The sequence below is a fragment of the Centruroides sculpturatus genome, unplaced genomic scaffold, assembly GCF_000671375.1.
Source record: "Centruroides sculpturatus isolate CEXI.00-Female unplaced genomic scaffold, Cexi_2.0 scaffold2103, whole genome shotgun sequence".
In the NCBI taxonomy this organism is placed as follows: domain Eukaryota; kingdom Metazoa; phylum Arthropoda; class Arachnida; order Scorpiones; family Buthidae; genus Centruroides; species Centruroides sculpturatus.
Window position 1 is genome coordinate 9539 of NW_019386262.1, and position 19556 is coordinate 29094.

The following is a 19556-nucleotide window of genomic DNA, read 5'->3' on the forward strand; positions in this document are numbered from 1 at the left end:
TGAACGTCCGACGTACACGTTTTCGCGTTGAAAACGTCGGCCGCAACCTCTCTATTTATTTACTATTTTTACTTTTCCTTCTCTGTTATATCTAACAGAGGTCGGTCAAAAAATGGCCTCGCGACTTTAGATTTTTGAACTCGGGACACCGCGAAACGTCGACAAATGCAAACAAATTCCAGGGTTTTTCTGTACGTATAGTGCGTTTTGTCCACTCTGTTTGAAGTTTAATAACTCCCGCGCTTTTTGTCAAAAATTTCTTAAATTTTGCATAGAGATTTGGTTATTAGGGGATCGATGCCGTTAAATTTTGGTGGTCGAAGGTGGTGGGGACATATAAATGGGTCACGCGTCGTATTTCGAGAGGGGACAGACCTAATAAAGAGTTTACTCGTTATTAGCATTTACAAATTAAAAAAAAAAAAAAAAACATTAAAACTCATTCCTACCTTCAAAATTAGGCATTTTGCCATTTTATAATGCAACGGAGCATAGATTATCCGAATACCTATCGAGCAAAAGCGTTCGAATTTCCACTAGTGCTGTGGCTCTGCAATATTTGCCTGTCTCGACCAGAGTTCAAACTTAGCTAGAGCCAGTATTTGCCGCTAGTTAGCGCCTCGGTCGGTAGAAGAGCTTTTTCTGGCTTGGGATATACTGGCGAGTCAGTCATTTCCACCTATAATACTTGTTTTTTACGCTACGTAAAAATGTCGGCGCGCTTTGTGCCAGGATGCGAGGCGGGATATAAGTCATCGAACGACGAGAGACATTTCGTCCGTGTTCCTAGCGATAAGATCGAAGCGTGGATGCCACGCATTCCACCAGACCACAAGGTGCTAACAAGTAATTGTTACGTTTGTGACGTACATTTCACGAGTAAATTTATTTTAAAAACTTACTTTCGTGTTATAAATGGAGAGAGGGTAAAAATTCCACGCGATCGCGGGGCATTAGCGTCGGACGCGTATCCATCGAAGTGGCCCACCGGTGGCCGAGCGGTTCCGTTCGCCCAACGCTAGGCGTTCGGTGGTGGGTTAGTGCCCGGCCACGCGGAGTTATCCGTGTTTTCTCCGCGTCCGTAAGGCCCGAATACGGATCGATTACCCTTAAAAGCGTTCCCCTTAGGCGGGTCGCTCCAGTGTGGCGTCGCCGTAATTTTACAAAACAAACATCCGTGTCGCATCGTAACCCTTCTAAGTAAGTACATTAGTAAGTTCGTGCCTGAAAAACGACCAACGCAACGTCTAACAACAGACGAAGAACCATCTAGGAAGAGCTGACAAAAATATAATACCAAAGGTAATAAACGTTTGTTATCTAATCTTAAAGGAAGGTGGGACGACGGATAGAAAAGCGTTAGGGCGCGACTGCGCGGAGTCGAATTTAATAGCGAGCGATAGTTCTGGCGAAGGGAAACAATGCGCGAGCGAGAAGCGAGAAATCTGGCCGGCCAGAGCGAATTTCTGCTTGTCGCGCGTACCTGACAGGAGCTTTAAATAACTTTACCGAAAATCGGTGCACTACAACTTTAGAACGATGAATGAAATGTGATATCAAACTCCCATTAAATAAATAATTAATTGTTAATCACGCTTCATTAAAGGTAGATTAAAATCGCGATAAATTTTTTTCGCGAGGGAAAAAATTTTTGGAAAAATTTGGAGACTTAAAAAACATTCCAAAGATGCAAAAAAATTTTTTTGGGAAGCCGAAAGGACCGAGTTTTCTGTAACGCTACGTAACCTGCCCGAGTTACCTCGTGTGGATTTAGTCCTCGATCGAACAGTCGAAGGGGAATCGGTAACATTCGCATCCGGTAGCGGATTCGGAAATCTTTAGAGCTGGTTGAGAAAGGAAAGAATACGAGTTAGAAAGTTTGTTTGCTATCCGAAGAACTTTTCTGAAAAACACCCAAAACGGGCGTTTTTCGGAAAAGACAGCTTGGATTCGGACAGAAGAGGCCAACGAGGCCTCTTTTCCGGCTTAAACGCCCGAGAAATTCGACGTTCGATCGGATTTACCTCTGTAAAGTGCATTTAGTTATCGAAGGGTCGAAAGTCGTTATCGCGCGATGACGAAGGACGCGCGATAGAGTTAGATTGACTACGTCACCGTCGCTATTTATTTAGGAACGGAGCGACGAAGATCGCTTAGAAAAGAATGGAAACCGTTTTGGCCGTGGTGGCGCTAATAGCGATCTATTCCGTCCATCGTCTCTTCGCGCGGGCCGGCGCAGACGAGAAGTCAACTCGTACAGGTATCGTCACTTCCTCCCTTACGTTATTGTTTATAAAGTAACTCGCAGCCGGAAACGCGGAGGTTAACTTATAACTTCCGGAATTACGTACGGATGGCGAAAATCGATAACGCCTCTCTATTTCCGATCCTCGACGGAACTCGAACAATTCGTAAACGGGGGTAGAAGTCACGCGGAGTTGTAGAAATGTTGTGAGTGTGCGGGAACGGTGCGACGTAATTAAAGGAGATGACGCCATTGAAACGACCTTTACCGTTTGATAGGAGGAAAAGCCGGGATTCGAGATAAAAAAAATCATTTTCCGGGGCGTTCTACTCGATAGCATTGTATTTCTTATCGGGCAAAAAATTGGGTTTCGCGCGGTAGTTCAGTAAAGATGCCGATTAAAACTATTTTTACATCAATATGGACGAGAATGACGAAATGTCGGATGTCGGATAACTGGTTCGAATCGGTAAGTTATCGGGATTAAACCGCGAGTTTATTTCTTATGTCCAGGTCGAATATCGAAATAAACACACGCAGAAAAACATTTTCTATCGCTCGATTCTCTCTTATATACTTTTCATCCTTTCGGTCTATAACTTTACGCTCATTCCTCCGAACGGGCATTCGGACAGACCCAGAATTTGATTACTTTTCGAAGATAAAAGCCAGGATTTTCATAAAATTTCCAAGTATAACTTAGAAAATTGATTGGCAAATTACATTTCGGTCGTCTCGGACAGGCGTTATACGCGGGTTTCTCCACCATTCGCTCATTCCGTTTGCTTAGATTTAGTCAATAGTGGTTTTTAAAAACATAAATTTATTGTTTTCGTCATAGAGGAGTTTATACGTAGGTAAACTGCGTGGAAATTTTATAATCGACAGAGAAGACAATAGTTTTTATCGGCGATTGTGAAAGTGCGATTAAATTATCAGCCATTATTATTACAATTTCTGTTATAAATAAAAATGACGATTTTATTGTTGGAAGCGACCAAAACGAATTCTTTATCGTATTTGTTATCTTTCGAAATTTGCTGTCCGTTTTCATACCAGGCCGGGATTTTTTACTCGGACAGAGGAATCTGAATGTCGATAAGAAAAAATGTTTTTCACTTAATTGTAAATACGATATTCGCGTTTTTCATGAACTATAGAGGGCGCCGCATTTTTACAAAATGGCTGGTAATTAGTAATGTAAAATTAATCATATATTACTGTCCGATATAATGATATACGCTGCCCGTAGCTGTTTATCGAGAAATTTTATAGAAGGAGAACAATTATTGTTAGCGGGACACGTCATTATGTGGTATGGAAACAAATGAGCGAGACGTTCTGTACATGTTTGTGCTTTTTGTGTTAAAAAACATCGAGTTTGACATTGTCCCATCGGGGCCGGATTTACAAGTGAAAAGCCTCGACTTTCGAGGGACCTCAAACATTTGTACAAAAAAGAAAATTGAAGTCAGGTTTTTACAAACCGACAAAATATACTTCACTGTTTATTTTGTGTAGTATTTCACTGATTTTTTCTAAGAATTAACATAAGATATTTTTTTTAAAAAATTGATAACACCAATTTAAAAAAAAGATTTTTAATGGAATGGGTACAAAAATTTAATTAAACTTAATTATAAAACAGAAGAGTAGTAAAACCTCGCGTCTTTTTCTTCCAATATCCGTATTAAATCAGAGTCTGATTTAATTCTTTTCTTTTTACGATTGACTTCTAAAATCGTGAAGGGTTGGTAAGGGGCCTTACAGATTTCGGCTCTGGGCTTCGAAATGCTTAAATCCGACCCCGTGTCCTACACAAAATTACCGGCATTTTAAACTTTAACAAAATATGTTTTAAAATTGACGGCGTAACTTGTTCGTGTAAAGCTGGATAATCGGGAAACTGCCAATTCTTAACAGTCTAATCCACTCTTTCAGAATTCATAAATATAACCCATCAATTTCCGAATAATCATCTGTTTTTCCCGTTTTTCGTGTGGGAATAGACGAAAACTTAAATCAGGCTCTCGTTTGGAACCAACAGTAAGCGTTGCTTTTTCTATCGCTTTCCATCTTTACCGCTGATAATACACAAGAATGAATCCAACCACCCAGATAGAATAGTTTTATTTTTAAACACCAGAGGGCGAGCATCCGGTGAAAAGTCGATAGGTCTACCGCTCTGTAAGCTGTGAGTTGCCGTTAGCTGGCGCTATAATAGTGTTTCTCAACGGGGGCGATATTGCCCCCATGTGGGCGTTTTTCCATGCTGAGGGGGCGATTAGTAACAATTTATATTTTCGGGGGCGAAAAACAATTTTCTGGCGGTATAGTAAAACATTATATTAAGAATAATTGAATATTTTATTGGTTATATCGTACAATAATTAAACAAATAACATTAAACTAGTCACTAGTCTATTCGATGCAGTACGAATTTGGCGTTAGTCTTGGCCCTCGGCATCGGAATTTTGAAGTGACGGGGGCGACGATTCGTTAGAGGTTGAGAAACACTGCGCTAGAATCTCATTAATAAACGCAACATCGATTGCGAATAATATACGTCGAAGCTCTTTTCTTACCACAGACTCAATATTAATTTAAAAAAAAACATATGGGCTTAACCTCGATAAACTGCAGAGCTACCCTAAATCCTAAATCTATCCTACGTTAACACTCGATTTAACATTTCTATACATTTCCATAATTTAATGTTTATAATTCTCATCAATCCCTTTTCTTCCTAATTTAGAGAGTTGTCGAGAAAACTCCAGGCATCTCACGCTAATAACGTATACATATTTTGACTACAAAAGCGTACTTTTAAAAGAAAATGGCGCGAGAACGCGTGTCCAGCACGAATTGACAACTCTACTTAAGTTTTGCGCTTATTCGCCGAAATGACTTTTTACGCTACGTTTTTCTGTTACCCGATAAATACGCCAGTCGTGTATTTACTTTTACGAACGCGGTTACGAATGACGAGGCGCGAGTTCTTAGGTGTTTGTAGAGTCGAGTGAAGGATTGAAGCGAGGAGTTAGGAAGGATTTTTTTAAATAGGAAATTGACTTCTATTTAGTGTGAGAAAGTCGAGTATGTCAGAAAACTCCGCGTGGTTAACCCATTGTTCGAGCGCCAACAATATCGGTGTTCGGTGTAGTCGGCGTTTGTTCTCTAATATTTTTACAACTATTGTGAAAGACCACGAATTAAAAATCATAGAAATAGAAATGAAATATTTAATAAATGTTAAAATATTCATTTTTCTAAGGAATAAAACGTGTTCTACATATTTACACCGAAATTGTGTTTGTAAACACGTTTTCTTATCGAAATGAATTTTATCAAACTAAACAGTTATAAAAACACGAGATAATATCTTATAATTAAGATAACATACGTCGATGCTCTTTCGAATCAATATTTATCGGGTTAAATACTCTGTTGGCTCTACTTATTTTCTTTTCCGGATGCTCTTTTCACCCCGGTCCGACCTATCGTTCCACCGGTTGTTCGTCCGGATTCGAACGCCAATCCGGGAATTTTTCGCCAATATATACGGGATTTACCCATCCCGTATATATTGCCTGGTTTACCTCACCCGGTGGACCTAGCCATGAAAATAAAGAAAGGACTTGTTACTTCCGACAAGACGGAAACTCGCTGGTTAATTTCATTTAAGAATAATCATATACTTTAATAAGAACTTAATTTAAGTAATTTTCTGACATTTTATAAAAGATACTCCCTCTGTCCCACAATAATAGTAGCGAAGAAAATAAATATACAACGCAACATTTATGGCGATAAAACTAGATTAAATGAAAATATTAGTCGTAATTTCATTTCGAGTGTTCTGGATATTTCAACAAGTTCATTACTGTAGGTAGGATCTGTTGGCTTCGATTCATCGACAACTCCAAGTTATAATTCAACTGAAATAAAACAATTGAGGATGAAATTACAAAAATACTTGTAATTCGTAATAATTAGGTTAAAGCAAAAATTGAAAAATGACGAATGTGACGAAAAACCATTTTGATTGAAGGCCGTATTGACCGATAATTCCTCGCTACTATTATTATGGGACAGAGGGAGTATTTAAGACGTAAAGAGAGAATATTTCGTATAAACGGTAAGTTGTACGAGGTTGTTTTTTCTTGTTTATTAACAAAAGGGAAAAAGAGTGCCTCCTTTTGTCTTTAAGAATAATAATAAGGAAGCTGGTTTGAATTTCGAGGTTCGACATTTATATTTATAAACCTAACAACGATTATTTTTGTTTATTTTAGCCATATGAAATTTTGTTTATTTTAGCCATATCCAAAACTTTATTTAATTCGATGGAAGAAACCATCGAATTAAATAAAGTTTCTATATACGAATCTAAAGTAGTACTAAAGGAAATTCAATACAATGGACCGAATGAATTAAAAACTAAACTTAATTAAGATGAAATCTCCTAGTTTTTCTTTCTTCTTCTTTAAACTTCTTATTTGACAATTATACACACTACTATACTGTATATAAAACACCGAACTTAGCACATCTCTGCGTGTAAACGGCTGCTTTCGATTCGACGTAAAGAAAAATATATGAGAATGGTATTATTCGCTCTGACCAGAAGCCCACCGGTGGCCGAGTGGACGAAATCACCGAATTCGCGCCTGACCCACGAGCTAGACACGTGGAATTTTCCGTGTTTCTTCACGCGTTTAACGCCTAACTAAAGGCTAGTTTTCTGTAGAAAGTCCTATAGGAGTCCTCGCGCTGCATTATCTTATCTCACCAAACTAGAGGCGTAGTAGTAAATTAAACGGTGTCGATGGCCATTGTCTATGGAAGCGCCACGGTCTAAGGAGTTTCGTACGGGCAAAGCGCCGGTTGGTGGCGCAATAACTGCGAAACGGCTTAAGTGTGCCAAGCGCGGCCTGTATATTGGTCATCTGCAAAAAGTAATTTTCTTAGTTTTTTTGGCCGAGGTATATTGTCTAAATGTTGGCAAAGAGTTCACGTGACTACGGCAGTGCGCTACACCCTACCTATTTAGTACGGAACAAAACCTATGAATACGTTCGACTTAAGAAAAGTGTTAAAAAAAGAAGTCTTATTTACCGAGCAAATACTTTAGTTTAAAGGTTTTATAGTTTATAAGAAAAGAAACAAACGAATGAAATATTTACGATTTATAGTTAAAAATATCTTTCTAAAATAAGAGTAAGTAAATTAGAATATTTCTGTGACGTCAGATAAATTGTCGATTGATCGACTGCTTAACACACTCAAATATCTATATTTATCATAGAATTAATGCTCGAGACGGTTCTGTTATAAATAAAATGTCGCAATTAACGTCGAGGCGGTTAAAGCCACTCTGAGGGAGCCGACACGTAATTTTTTATGGACGATCAGTGCTGGGTACGTGGGGATTCGTCCCTCACCACTTTGCTGCCCCACTAGTCAACCTGGCAGAACGGATTAATTAGATAAGGCCATCTGCCGAGAGAACTTTCTGTAGAAAACTGACCCTTATTTAGGGGTTAGACACACGAAGAAAATTTGAAAAGCTACACGCGGCCAGTCCGTTTTTCGGGCGCCAATCCGTCACCACTGTTCAGTGGTTTTATAAACGCGGCCACTCGTAGGTCTTCTGGTCGGAGCGAATAATGACGATTTTATACCATTCTCGTAGATAGGCTAATAACAACGTAATGGAAGGGAAGCGTGCACCAGATCTAAATCTCCGGACTTTGAACTGTTTATTTAAGTAACATATATAAACAAAAACGAAAACAAACCATATAAATCTGGTATAATAGCTGATAAATACTTAGATTTAGTATATGTCTCTTCAATCCGAATGGTTAGCAAACGGTAGACTTACTTTCAGCTCTGAGGTTAAGTATTCCTTTATTGTAAATTACATATGCATTTCAGGCTTGTATGAGCCCCTCTTCAGTGTAAATTCTACACAAAATTTAAAAACAAAAAATCAATTTACAATAAAGGAATACTTAACCTCAGAGCTGAAAGAAAGTCTACCGTTTGTTAACCATTCGGATTGAAGAGACATATACTAAATCTGAAAACAAACCAGGTTTATTTTAACTCGCAAACCTGTCTACGTCTCTATTTGTATTTAAAATTGAAAATTAACAAGGGTCTTTGCTACTTATTTTTGTAAATAAATAAATTAGGAAAAATAAATACGGAAGCGAGCTTTCAATGCCTTTATGCCCGTATTCAACATGTAAGCGTTTACTTTTCGTAGTGGTACAGAGGTGCAAAACCATTTTCACTAGTCGAGGAGGAATCAACTGTCGTGTTGCTTTGCCATTCGACCTAATCCAGGGGTAATGTAGATTATTCTATTGTAATTTGGACGTTGAGGATTCTATACAGAAACGATTTATCAGTTTTAATGCCGAGCAATGTTGCAACGAAGTTAATGTAGCGACTAATTAATCATTTCATCGGACATATTGATCTGCCGAATTAATTTTACAAAATAAATAGATAAATAGGAAGCATTTTCTACGTAATTATAAATATTTTTCAACTCTTAAATCAGAGATCGAGATGGCTCGTTATAATTTTTAAGTTTTTCATCCCGCTTGTAATAATGAGGAACGTTTTTAAATACTTGTCGAGTATCGGCCACCTGACGAGGAATGCGGAGGATTGAAAATTTCTGAAGATCGTGGCGTATGAAAACATAATGTAGAGTTGCTAGATATATATCCTTTCAGCTAACGATTCGCCCTCTTTAGTCCGGTTATTACTAAACTACGGGAATTTTATTCTTCTCTGTATAATAATATTTTATTTGTTTCGTTTGAAGGTTTGGTCTTCGCTGCGAAACACGCGTTGGCATTCTTATACGTAAAATTGCTGAGACTAATCGGTAAGAACAGGAAGGTCGAAGAGGACATTTATGGAGAAGTTACAAACGACTGTGTGTCGCTAGGAGTGTTGCCTCATTCTAGAGAATGGGAAAACGAATTACCTCGTCCAGACCATCCGTCTTCTCAGGTAGGTCATAATTAGGTGGTGGATTTGGGCCATGATTCGGATTCCTCTATCGCATCCTAATCAAAACACTTATTACTCACTATCTCGTTCTGAGAAACGGGTGTTTTGGCCTCACCTATTACGAATCCGGGCGAAAAGATTAACAACAGTCAAAAAAACATCTTTGGAAATATTTGAGAACTTTAACACGACTCAAACGTGTCCAATTGTAGTTGTTAAAATATTTTTCGTACTTTTTCTCGAAACGTAATCTGAGAAAACACAACAAATTTGTAATACGTATATTTTTTAAAGAGAAGCGACGAGATCGCCTTCCACGGTGTCAATTCGAAGGGAGCGTGTCTCGTGACGTATCTGATTCGAAGAGTGGACGATTTTGCCGACGTTTGGCTGTACCTGAAACTAGAAGACGGTCGATGTTACTCTCTGTTGCGTCAACCCATCACCGCCAATTACGTCGGCACGGAGCATTGTTTCGCGGCTCACGGACTGTCGGTCAGGTGTCTGAGTCCCATGCGTCGCTGGAGAATTGGCTTCAATGGACTCCTCAAGTAAGCACTTTTTAAATACTATTGGCGCGTGTATAGAAACGTCGCAATCGGAAAGCAGCTGCACCCCTTTTCCTAGTTAGCCGGGTTGTAAAAAATTTGTAAGGTTCACTGTTTCCTTTCTGCACTCCCTTCTAAAGATTTCTGGATCCTCTGTTAGTCACACGTAAAATTTGTATTTCGGATCGATTTTCCGGTTATCTTGCCCAATAGTAGAGAAATAACGGATAATCGCATAAGTATTTATCCGCGATGGGTACATTCGAAGACTTCTCATCGCCCTGCAACACGGTTTCGTTACTATGACACAGAAACTCACTGTTCTTTCTTTCTCTACGTAGCATATTTGAATGTCGAAAGAAGATTCTGAATTATCTTTAAGAAACATCAAGAAGTGGACTACTTTGCTCCGTTATACCGCATCCATATCTTTCTTACACGCTCGTTCTCTATCGGAATTGATGGCCAACCAATGACCGATATTCACTGATCGAGACGCCAAGATAACGACTAGCGTCGATAAAGTGTGACTTTGTACTTCATATAAACGTCATAAAGATAACTAGAAAATTATCATTTTAGAAAACAGTCTTTCTTTGCTTCAACAAACAATCGATAACGTTCGGTGTTTGTTACGATACCATAGAAAAATAAGTTTACTTTACAATCAACTGCTATAGTTTTTTTTTTTTAAAATAAAAACAATAGAAACCTGTTATCACAATAGAAACTTGATACCAGATTCAATACACGAAGAAGAAAATTCGAATTTCGGGAAATAGTGATAAGTAATTGCTGATTTATAGTTACAAATAAAAATAACACTTAAGATTAACTCTCTTCAGTCCATTGACAAAATAAGCTGTGCGTGTATACAGGCTACCACATAATATTGTATAGGGAAGATGACGGTCATCAAATAATGCTTCGGATACGGGTCTGGTTGTTTCGTGAAGCAGCAAATTCCTTTCATTGTTGAATCCACTTAGATTTTGTTTTTGCTCTTTTCGCCCTCGAGACACTAAGGGAAGTCTCACGGTTTCGGCCGGGTGCGTAATGAAGGTGGCCAGGTTGCGAGGGAACAGACCAGATTTCTGCGCCGAGTCTCAATAGTCATCCGGCCAGTGAGACTCGGTGTAGTCTATCACTTCAGGTTTTAGCCTTCCACCTCGGGGGCCTCGGGAACGAATCTGCTCGGGACAAAAAATTTTAGGAGTTTATCGCGGTGGTCCATACGTCTCTTACCATCTGGCAGCCCATTGTTGCTATGCCAAATCCACGTTGGGTTTGATTAAAGGGTCTTCAGTGCCTACGGGGCAGAAAGAATGAAAAAAAAAACAGATAAAAAACAAATAATTTATCCGTGCATTACGAAAACCGAAAGAAATCTCTTTTGCTTGTCAATTTAATAAGTTTCTATTCGTTTAAATCTCTGGAAATACCTCCAATATTTGATACGATGCCGAAATTGGCGGAATAGAAATTTCATTTCCATAATTACCTCACTCTTAAATTCTTTTTCTTATAAAATATTCAATTTTATATTGACAGGACTGTACCTGCTAAGGATCCTCCGACCGTAACCCACGTGAAATTTCAGTTTACGTAAGTATTCATTTTACTTTTCACGGAACCTTAACCGATTAACCGAAGTTACTTTTTCCACCGTTTCGTTTGAAAATAGAAAAAAAATCACGCGTGAAATTCAAATGTCTTTCATGTAAATTGGTGATTTTCAAAGTCCAAAATGTCACAGATTACTTGACACGCAATCATATACCGGCTACCCAACTGGTATACTAAAGTCTTAGCAGGTAGGTAGCCGGGTTTTAAGAAAATTTGGAAATCACTGGTTTAATGTCCTTCGTTTCGTCCAATCGTTCGAACTATGATCGGTACACTCCGTCAAATTGTACTTAAAACTGTTGTGTTGGTAATCTTCCTCTACGAAGAAAGTCCGGTTCCTACCTTAACGGTTCGTACTTAGACAATTGAATAGAAGAAAGAAAATCAAATGGAATTTGAATTTTTAACGAGGAATTGTCATATTCGACAGGTGGAATGCCACCAGCAGCGTCTACGACTTATTTTACGACACTCCCGTCGATCTAGTTGCTTCGGCTATGGCCGCGGAAAAGTGGAAAAGTAATCTTCCCGACGTAGAAAAGTAAGTACTTTTAATTTCCACTTAATAACTTCTTATTCACACGCGTAATTTTAAATTAATTTAATTATGCCCACGTGTTTATTTTCTTCGTAATTCACCGTCGAATTTCAAAAATAGAAAGGTGCATTCGGATTGAAGGTAATATTTTAATTGAAAGAGCCAATTTTTTCCGCAAGTGTCGCTAATCCCCGAACGGTAAGAGCCTGTACACACTAGGCGTTTTTCAACGCGCGTTTTAAAGAACCAAGAGTTCTATGTAGCCGTACACACTCAAACGCGCCCTTTTGGCCAAGCGTGCGTTTATAGATTTTTGTTAAAACGCGCGTTTTGCGGGCGTTAGCCGAGCCCTTGGAGATATATGTGCTGCCATGTTACCGTACATGCGATCGCGCGTTTTCCCGGCGCTTCTAGATTTACGCCGCCATTTTGCTGTATATTAGATCGCGCGCTTTTGGGTAATATCTACTTTTATAATATGGAGTAAGTCGTCAAATGATTTTATAGACATTCTAAAATAATTAAAAAACTTGGGTTCATATTGTCGTAGTTTTGGATACAACGTCACAAACATTCCATGGGTCAGTCTATCTCGTAATATTGAGTGTACCCAAAATTCTCTTTGCCTCTGCCGTCGTCTTTTATAGCGACGATACAGGAGCCACACACAAGCAATCACTTCCACATCCATTTCCAAACCGAGCCAGTGCGCACGCTCCGCTAAACGCTCGTTTAAAAACGCGTAGTGTGTACACAGCCTAAAAGCGATTAGTTCGGAAGACGGCCACGGAGGAAAAATCGGCGTTACGTTAACAGAAAGCCAATAACAAATTTGCACTTTGACGAGGACGACAATTAGGCGAATTTAATTAGTTTTATTTTGAAATTTTTCTTCCTCTTGACCACACAATTAAAACCGGGATCAAAACGCCTTGATAAATTAAATGGGAGAATTTAAATTTCGGTCTTTTTGGAGGATATAGAATCAATTATTTCTGGTTTTATAAACATTCAACAATTGATATTTATTCATAGACTGAAGACGATGTTAAACAAATACGAGCAATGCGGATGTTTAATGGGAACTGTCACGGTCGACGGCAAAGAGGAGGAGCTGCATCTGTGGGGAACCAGAAGCAGAAGTTATGGTAATTCGCTTTGTAGTCTCTCGTCTGGTAAAGCGGCTTTACACAGAAAAACAAATTGCTTTGTACCTGTATTAAAGTGACCGCACCGGGCAACGCGCCCAATATCGGCTTCTTTCTCAGTTTTCTCTTCCAGATAATTTGTGACTATAGTTTTATATGGATCCCTCGGGCCTGTCGACGTTACGAGTCGCGCTAGGTTTGCGAACGAAGGGTCCACTCGATGCCTGCAAGAACAGAAAAAATGAACTAGTTTCGAATTCGGATGGCTGCTCTACCAACCGGCAGAAGTAGAGTAATCGAAATAACTGCTCTACTTTAACCAGTAGAATAGGAAAGAGCAAACGCAGCACTCTATCATTACTCTAGAGCGGCCACAATTCTCGATAACAAATGATTATTTAACGTTATTTATTGATAGCTTAATTAAGTAGCATTGTTTTTGTCATCCTAATTGGCTGACAATTAAAATGCAAGAAACAGTTTTGGATTATTTCATTCTTAATTGACGAAAAATCAAATATCAGTCAGTCAGTGGCGAGGGACGACTACTCGCGAAACATTCCAGGAGGATCCTGTGTTTCTCAGATAGGCAGGAGGCAGGATGAGTCCATTACCGCCTGGGCTATCTCACCGTGGTATTATTATACGAGAACATTTATTGAACGAGTTGACTAAACAATTTCGCGTTGCACTTTGCGTAATTCAAAACCAGTCATTCTGGACGGAAAGTAGAGATTCGTTTATACTTTGGAGAAGAGGTTTATATGTCCCGATTTTTTCCTATAGAAACGTGGCGTAATTATCGTTAAGTCGGGCTAATCGGGGGTACAATCCGAAAAATGGGTACCACTTCCGTTACCGCCCGACTGTTTTTAATTATGATGTAATTAAGCATAAAAAATGCATAAAAAATACTTAAAACTGAAAAAAAACCGAAAGAAATGCGTTAATTTTGAAGAAAAAGCTTCAAATATTATTTTCCTTTGTCTCGCCTTTCTATGAAATTTAACATGGATGAGTCATTGTTTACACAGCTGGATGACCTTGAACACAGCTGGAGTCGGATTTCCCGGGACATTCTCATATACGTCTCGGGAGGACAAGGGTTTAAAGTAGGGTGAATATGAGTGACACGTATACAGTATTTTTAAATATTTTTAAAAAATTAAGATTTTAATTGCGATTTCCGACCCCCCTAATTAATTACATTAATATATAAGAAAATCGATTAATTAAAAAAATTAAAAAACTATCGGAGGTGGTTTTTGACATCAGAAACTACCGGGTTTCCCCGAAAATAAGACAGTGTCTTATATTAATTTTTGCTCTGAAAAATGTGCTAGGTCTTATTTTCAGGGAATGTCTTATTTTTTCCAGGAAGAAGAATTCACATTTATTATTGAACAAAAAAATTCCCAAGTCGAACTTAGGCGAGAGTGACGTATATCCGGTGTGCCGAACTGTCGCCTTTTTATAGCGTCAACATCGGACTGGATGACCAATTAGTGCTTACTAAACCGTAGCACTATGCAAATGCCATGTGGCGTGATTCCCGGCCGACCAATTAGCCATCACCAGCCGTAACGTTATGCAAATCTGTGATTCCCAAGCCATAGTCTTATGCAAATCATGCCGTGTGGCGTAATTGTCTGCTGACCAATTAGCTGTACTTTCAAAAAGCCAACGGCCACTTTCAACCATCTGTCGATGACCGTTACGACTAAAAGAAACTTTGCTAGGTCTTACTTTCAGAGAGAGGTCTTATATTTCGCAATTCAGCAAAACCAGTGCTAGGTCTTATTTTCTGCGGATGTCTTATTTTCGGGGAAACACGGTAGCTTTAAATAATTTTACCGAAGGAAAATCCGTGCGCTACAACTTAGGAACCATGAAATAAATTTGATAAAAAACTCCCATTAAAAAACAATTAAGCCTTAATCGAGCCTTATCAAAGGCTCATTAAAATCGCGATAAAATTTTTTCGCGCGGACAAAAAATTTTGAAAAAATTTGGGGACCTAAAAAACATTCCAAAAATTGAAAAAAAAAGTTTTTTTGTCAAAAGTGGCCTTAACTACTGAATCTTACGTAACGCTATGTAACCTTGACGAATTGTCTCGTCAATGGGCGTTAAGGTGTTTCGATTCAAAATCACGCGATTCGGTCTCGATACTTTTTATAGGAGGGCTGTTAATGTTTAAAAGGATCTTACTGCGAAGTCTACATCTACGTCAGGATCCTTGACACTAGTTAATCAGTTTTGGATACGCGTTTTCATTCGTGGAGGGAATATGTTTGATTCAGGTACCTGAGACATTCCTTTAACAATAATACTGTAACAAAATTTAATGAGACAAAATAAACAAAATTTACACAAAAATGGAATAATTAAAATGATCCTTTCGAGAGAGAGAGCTGACAATTTCAATGATAATCATACTACCTCTAGATGATTTCTCTTTATCTTCACCTTTAGTTTCTTTATACTTCAGTTCATGGGGAGGTCATGAGAAGCACATAATTATATATACTCTTCTAGTCTTACTGACTTAACTCATTATTAAATTCATGCGGGATACGACTATGAGCGTTGGCCTTCAGGAGATAACTTGGAATACGTCTTCCTTCTATGGAAGTTCGTGGCAAATTAGGCAAAACTCTTTCTATATCGCGTGATTTTCATCCAATTAGCTTTTAGGATTTTCTCACGTGAATAGAGGAAAAGGGGATTTATCGAGGGGTCGACAATTCCCAGGGTGCTGAGATTTTCGGTAGATAAGGGTAAAACAGAAGGATGTTTCGACTTCCGTTAAAAAAAGTGACTTTTTATCCGTTTCCCACGTTTAGAAAAACGATAATTTCACACGAAAAATGAAAGAATATTTTCTTTCAAAATTTAACTTTATAATTAAATTATTAATTAGACACAGGGTCTATTCGGATCTCACATACCTAAAGATCAAATTTATGCCTACGATTAGGACTTGTTCAGTCGGTTCTTAAGCAAATTTTATTTGTCTTTCGGCCGTTATCTAACGTAAGATTTATTGGATTTTACAGGGACTCTACGAACTCAACCCTCTTATCATCATTTGCATCTGGTCGGAATGGGGAAGGTAAGCATTTTAATTTAATCTATTTCTTGGAGATGTAAAAGACGATGGATGTGTTCTCTTATCTGGTAAAAAGAGGAGAAACTAGAAATGCCTTCTAGCTTTATTAAATGCGGATATTTGTACTTTGCAGACGGGTGAGACTGTCAGCATCGGCGCTCTGAACGTCCCCGAAGTGATTTCGGAGTGAGTATTTTTTGTTTTCGTTTTAAACCCTTACCACATTGCGGGCACCGATACGGCCTTATTTGAGCCATCGCCAGTTTGCCAAGTCTACAATGAGGGCGGGCGGATGTCGAGGGATGGAATCGGACATATTCGGGTCAGACCATCCATGAAAATTTCCTGGAGTTTTCGATTTTCTGTGTTTCTCGGAGCGAGTTTCAGTTGTAAATTTCCTAGAGCGGTTAGTAAATTTGAAGTTATTTTGTTTTGGACAGTTTCAAGTATGCATTCGTCACGACGGGCAACGGCTTTCTCTATCCGATCGACGTTTCCGACGTCAGTTTGAGTCGACTCTACTTGGACGGACTCCCTCCCACTGTCAAAGTGGCACGAATACGAGCCCGTAAGTAATTTCTGTGGCATAATTTCTTCCTCATAACCGAGAATTCTCAGCCCTCTCTTATAAGTAAACTCTTGGATTGTGATTTTTCAGACAAGAGATGGTGGAAGATGAACATCGACGGGATGGACGCCAAGACAAGTATCGGGACTACCTACTTCTCCGAATTGCAATTGTCTTCGGCCAGACTGAACGACAAGCAAGCACGCAGCGTCTGTATCTTCTATCACAAGTAAGTTCTGTTTCCGAAAGTTTACCATTGGTTGAAAACTCGATGACGACGTAATTTACCCATAAGCTATGTTCGAGCGTTCTTCTTCTTTCTCGCCAAATACCGGGAACAAAGAAATTAAAACTTCAAATACTATATTCGTGACTAGTCTAATTTAAATCGGTCGACTTACTCCTAATATATTTCCAGGAATCCCTCTTGAACGAAGAGCTTGTATGAAGCTCAGGGGTAGAGCAGGCTCCTTTAGCCTTTTGTTGGTCTGCAATTTGAAAAAAAAAACTGTAGACCTATAAATTGCCACTGTCTTTCCTTAATCTGGAAAACGGAGTTGGATAGATGAAGGAAGAGACCAGATATGGAAATCTAGAGGCAAGAGGACCGGATTGAATATATACTCCGACGCAAACAGAACGTCATATTTCAATTAAAAATTTTTCCTCGAGTGTTAAATGACCGACACAACTCTATTGTTAAAAGAAAAGTATGACGTATAGGGGCCAGACACTACTAATTTGAGGTGGAGAGCATAGATTTCGAACGAAATAAATTAAAGATTGCAGCCCGACATTGTGACCGTTTAGAAATTTACCAAAGCGTATTTAAATTCCTTTCGCCTTACAGTTTAATGCTACTCGCTTTCTTCTCAGCTCGAAGATTTTTCATATTAATTAGCCTTTGGTCCTCTCGTAATTGGGCTACGAATACTAAAAATGAATTATTTTTTAACGAAATTTTAGATTAAGACCAGAAACGATAAGAGAGAGACACGTGCCTCGTTTCGTCCCTCGGATCAAAGGTAATCCTTTGATTTTATCCCGAATTTATACAAAAAACGAATTAATCAGTTTAAAATTTTCCCACAGATAACGAAGAAGTGGGGGCAATTTTGGTGACGTCGTTGCAAAATTCGACAACGAATCAATCGTCGATCCTCGGGGGAAAAGGAAGTTCTCTGGTCGATTTACATCAAATTTCCGATATTGAAAACAGCGTAAGACAGCGATTTTACAAATGTTTATTTTCTTAAATGTTAGGCGTAATTTGCGAAAATCTAAACAATTTTTCAGTTTTCCGTGCCGAAAGGAATCGTAATAACTTTCAACGCGTATCGAGAGTTAATCAGAGATGAAGGATTACTTCTTCGGATTTCCCAATTGGAAGATGCCGCTTGGTAATTTGCCAACGAAATAAGAAATTTGACATTTTTCCATAAAAATAATGTTGTTTTATCTAAGAAAAATCACCTTTAAAGGTCGTCTGATTACTTTCTTTGCAGGGGTAAAACTGGCGAAGACATGAAAGAAATTTGCTCACAGTCAGTGTCAAATTGTTTCTTTGGAAATTACGTTTCCTCGTAAACTGAAAATAATTTCATTTCAGAACTGTCGAATACCTGAAAGAATATTCTTTACCCGTGTCCTTGGCTTGGGTTCTCCACGAGAAGTTCATTCAAGTCTTCGGAACAGAATATACGTCACTCCCCTTTGCCGTCAGATCTTCGGCCCAGGGTTCGAATCTTTTTCGTTAACGTAATAATGAATATTCGGGGAATTTCGAAACGGTCGATTTATTCTTTTAGTAAAATCGTTTTTCGGCTTTATAATGAAGCTATTGCGGTTTTCCCACTCGGTAATTCAAGAAACACGCCTAAAACAATTCATTTATCGAGTCTTTATTAATTTTAAAAGTTTAATTTAAAAAATCGTATAATAAAGCCATTTTCATACTGCAAGTTTTAAGAACCCCTTTTACCATACTCTTTATTGGGTTTGACCGAGCGTGCAATGGGGTAGGCGGCTGGTGAGGGGCGAGATCCGATATATTTGGATCGAACTAAGCCAGAGAATTTCCCAGTCGGCTCGAAGTGTAACCCGAGTGTTAATTCTTTTATCGTCAATGAAGAATATTTTATTTTGCTCACTTTTTAATTAATATAAATGCGTTGTAATTAGGGAAATATTTTCGTTTCCAGGAGAAGATTCCGAAGATTTATCGGCCGCGGGGCAAATGGAAACGTTTCTCAACGTAACTGGAATCCAAGAGGTAAACGAAGATATTTGCATGGAGAATGACGCGTTTTATTTTAGAATTTAATTCTTTAGCGTGTGTTCGATTACTAGTTGTTCGGTCCTACTGTAATCTTTCGCGCACTCGTCATCTGTACAGGTTCTCGTTTCGTTTCGAAAAGTTTATGGAGACTGACGTTTCTCGTTACGTGTATTTTCCACCATGATTCACCCATCAGTTTTTGTATGGCTTCCTTTCTGGTCTTTCTTCAATTCAATTCAATTCTTTTATTAAACACCCTGTAGGTGCATTCTCAGTACCGTTTAATACATAGCTGAGAGATATATGCACATTATTTATCAAAATATATTTCGCAGATGAAGAAACCGCTTAACATATTGTAAGTAAACAAAAGACGGCGGAGTAGTACATTATTAGTATAAAGTTACATATCGATATCACAGTAGTGAATTAAGATAGAAATACAAGTTTTTGGTGTA

At 38.5% G+C, this 19556-nt stretch overlaps 1 protein-coding gene across 1 annotated transcript in view; it reads left to right on the plus strand.

Moving 5' to 3' along the window:
* The first annotated feature begins 2043 nt into the window (after positions 1 to 2043).
* LOC111614314 overlaps positions 2044 to 19556 on the plus strand; it is a 19012-nt gene continuing 1499 nt past the window's right edge. The window contains exons 1-16 of the mRNA XM_023355680.1: positions 2044 to 2260; positions 9090 to 9280; positions 9575 to 9831; positions 11380 to 11433; positions 11885 to 11995; positions 13028 to 13140; positions 16200 to 16255; positions 16386 to 16438; positions 16693 to 16820; positions 16911 to 17049; positions 17787 to 17845; positions 17913 to 18040; positions 18117 to 18220; positions 18326 to 18364; positions 18430 to 18557; positions 19022 to 19092. Coding sequence (XP_023211448.1) covers positions 2164 to 2260; positions 9090 to 9280; positions 9575 to 9831; positions 11380 to 11433; positions 11885 to 11995; positions 13028 to 13140; positions 16200 to 16255; positions 16386 to 16438; positions 16693 to 16820; positions 16911 to 17049; positions 17787 to 17845; positions 17913 to 18040; positions 18117 to 18220; positions 18326 to 18364; positions 18430 to 18557; positions 19022 to 19092 — 1728 coding nt within the window. The 5' untranslated portion in view covers positions 2044 to 2163. The remainder of the gene's footprint in view (positions 2261 to 9089; positions 9281 to 9574; positions 9832 to 11379; positions 11434 to 11884; positions 11996 to 13027; positions 13141 to 16199; positions 16256 to 16385; positions 16439 to 16692; positions 16821 to 16910; positions 17050 to 17786; positions 17846 to 17912; positions 18041 to 18116; positions 18221 to 18325; positions 18365 to 18429; positions 18558 to 19021; positions 19093 to 19556) is intronic.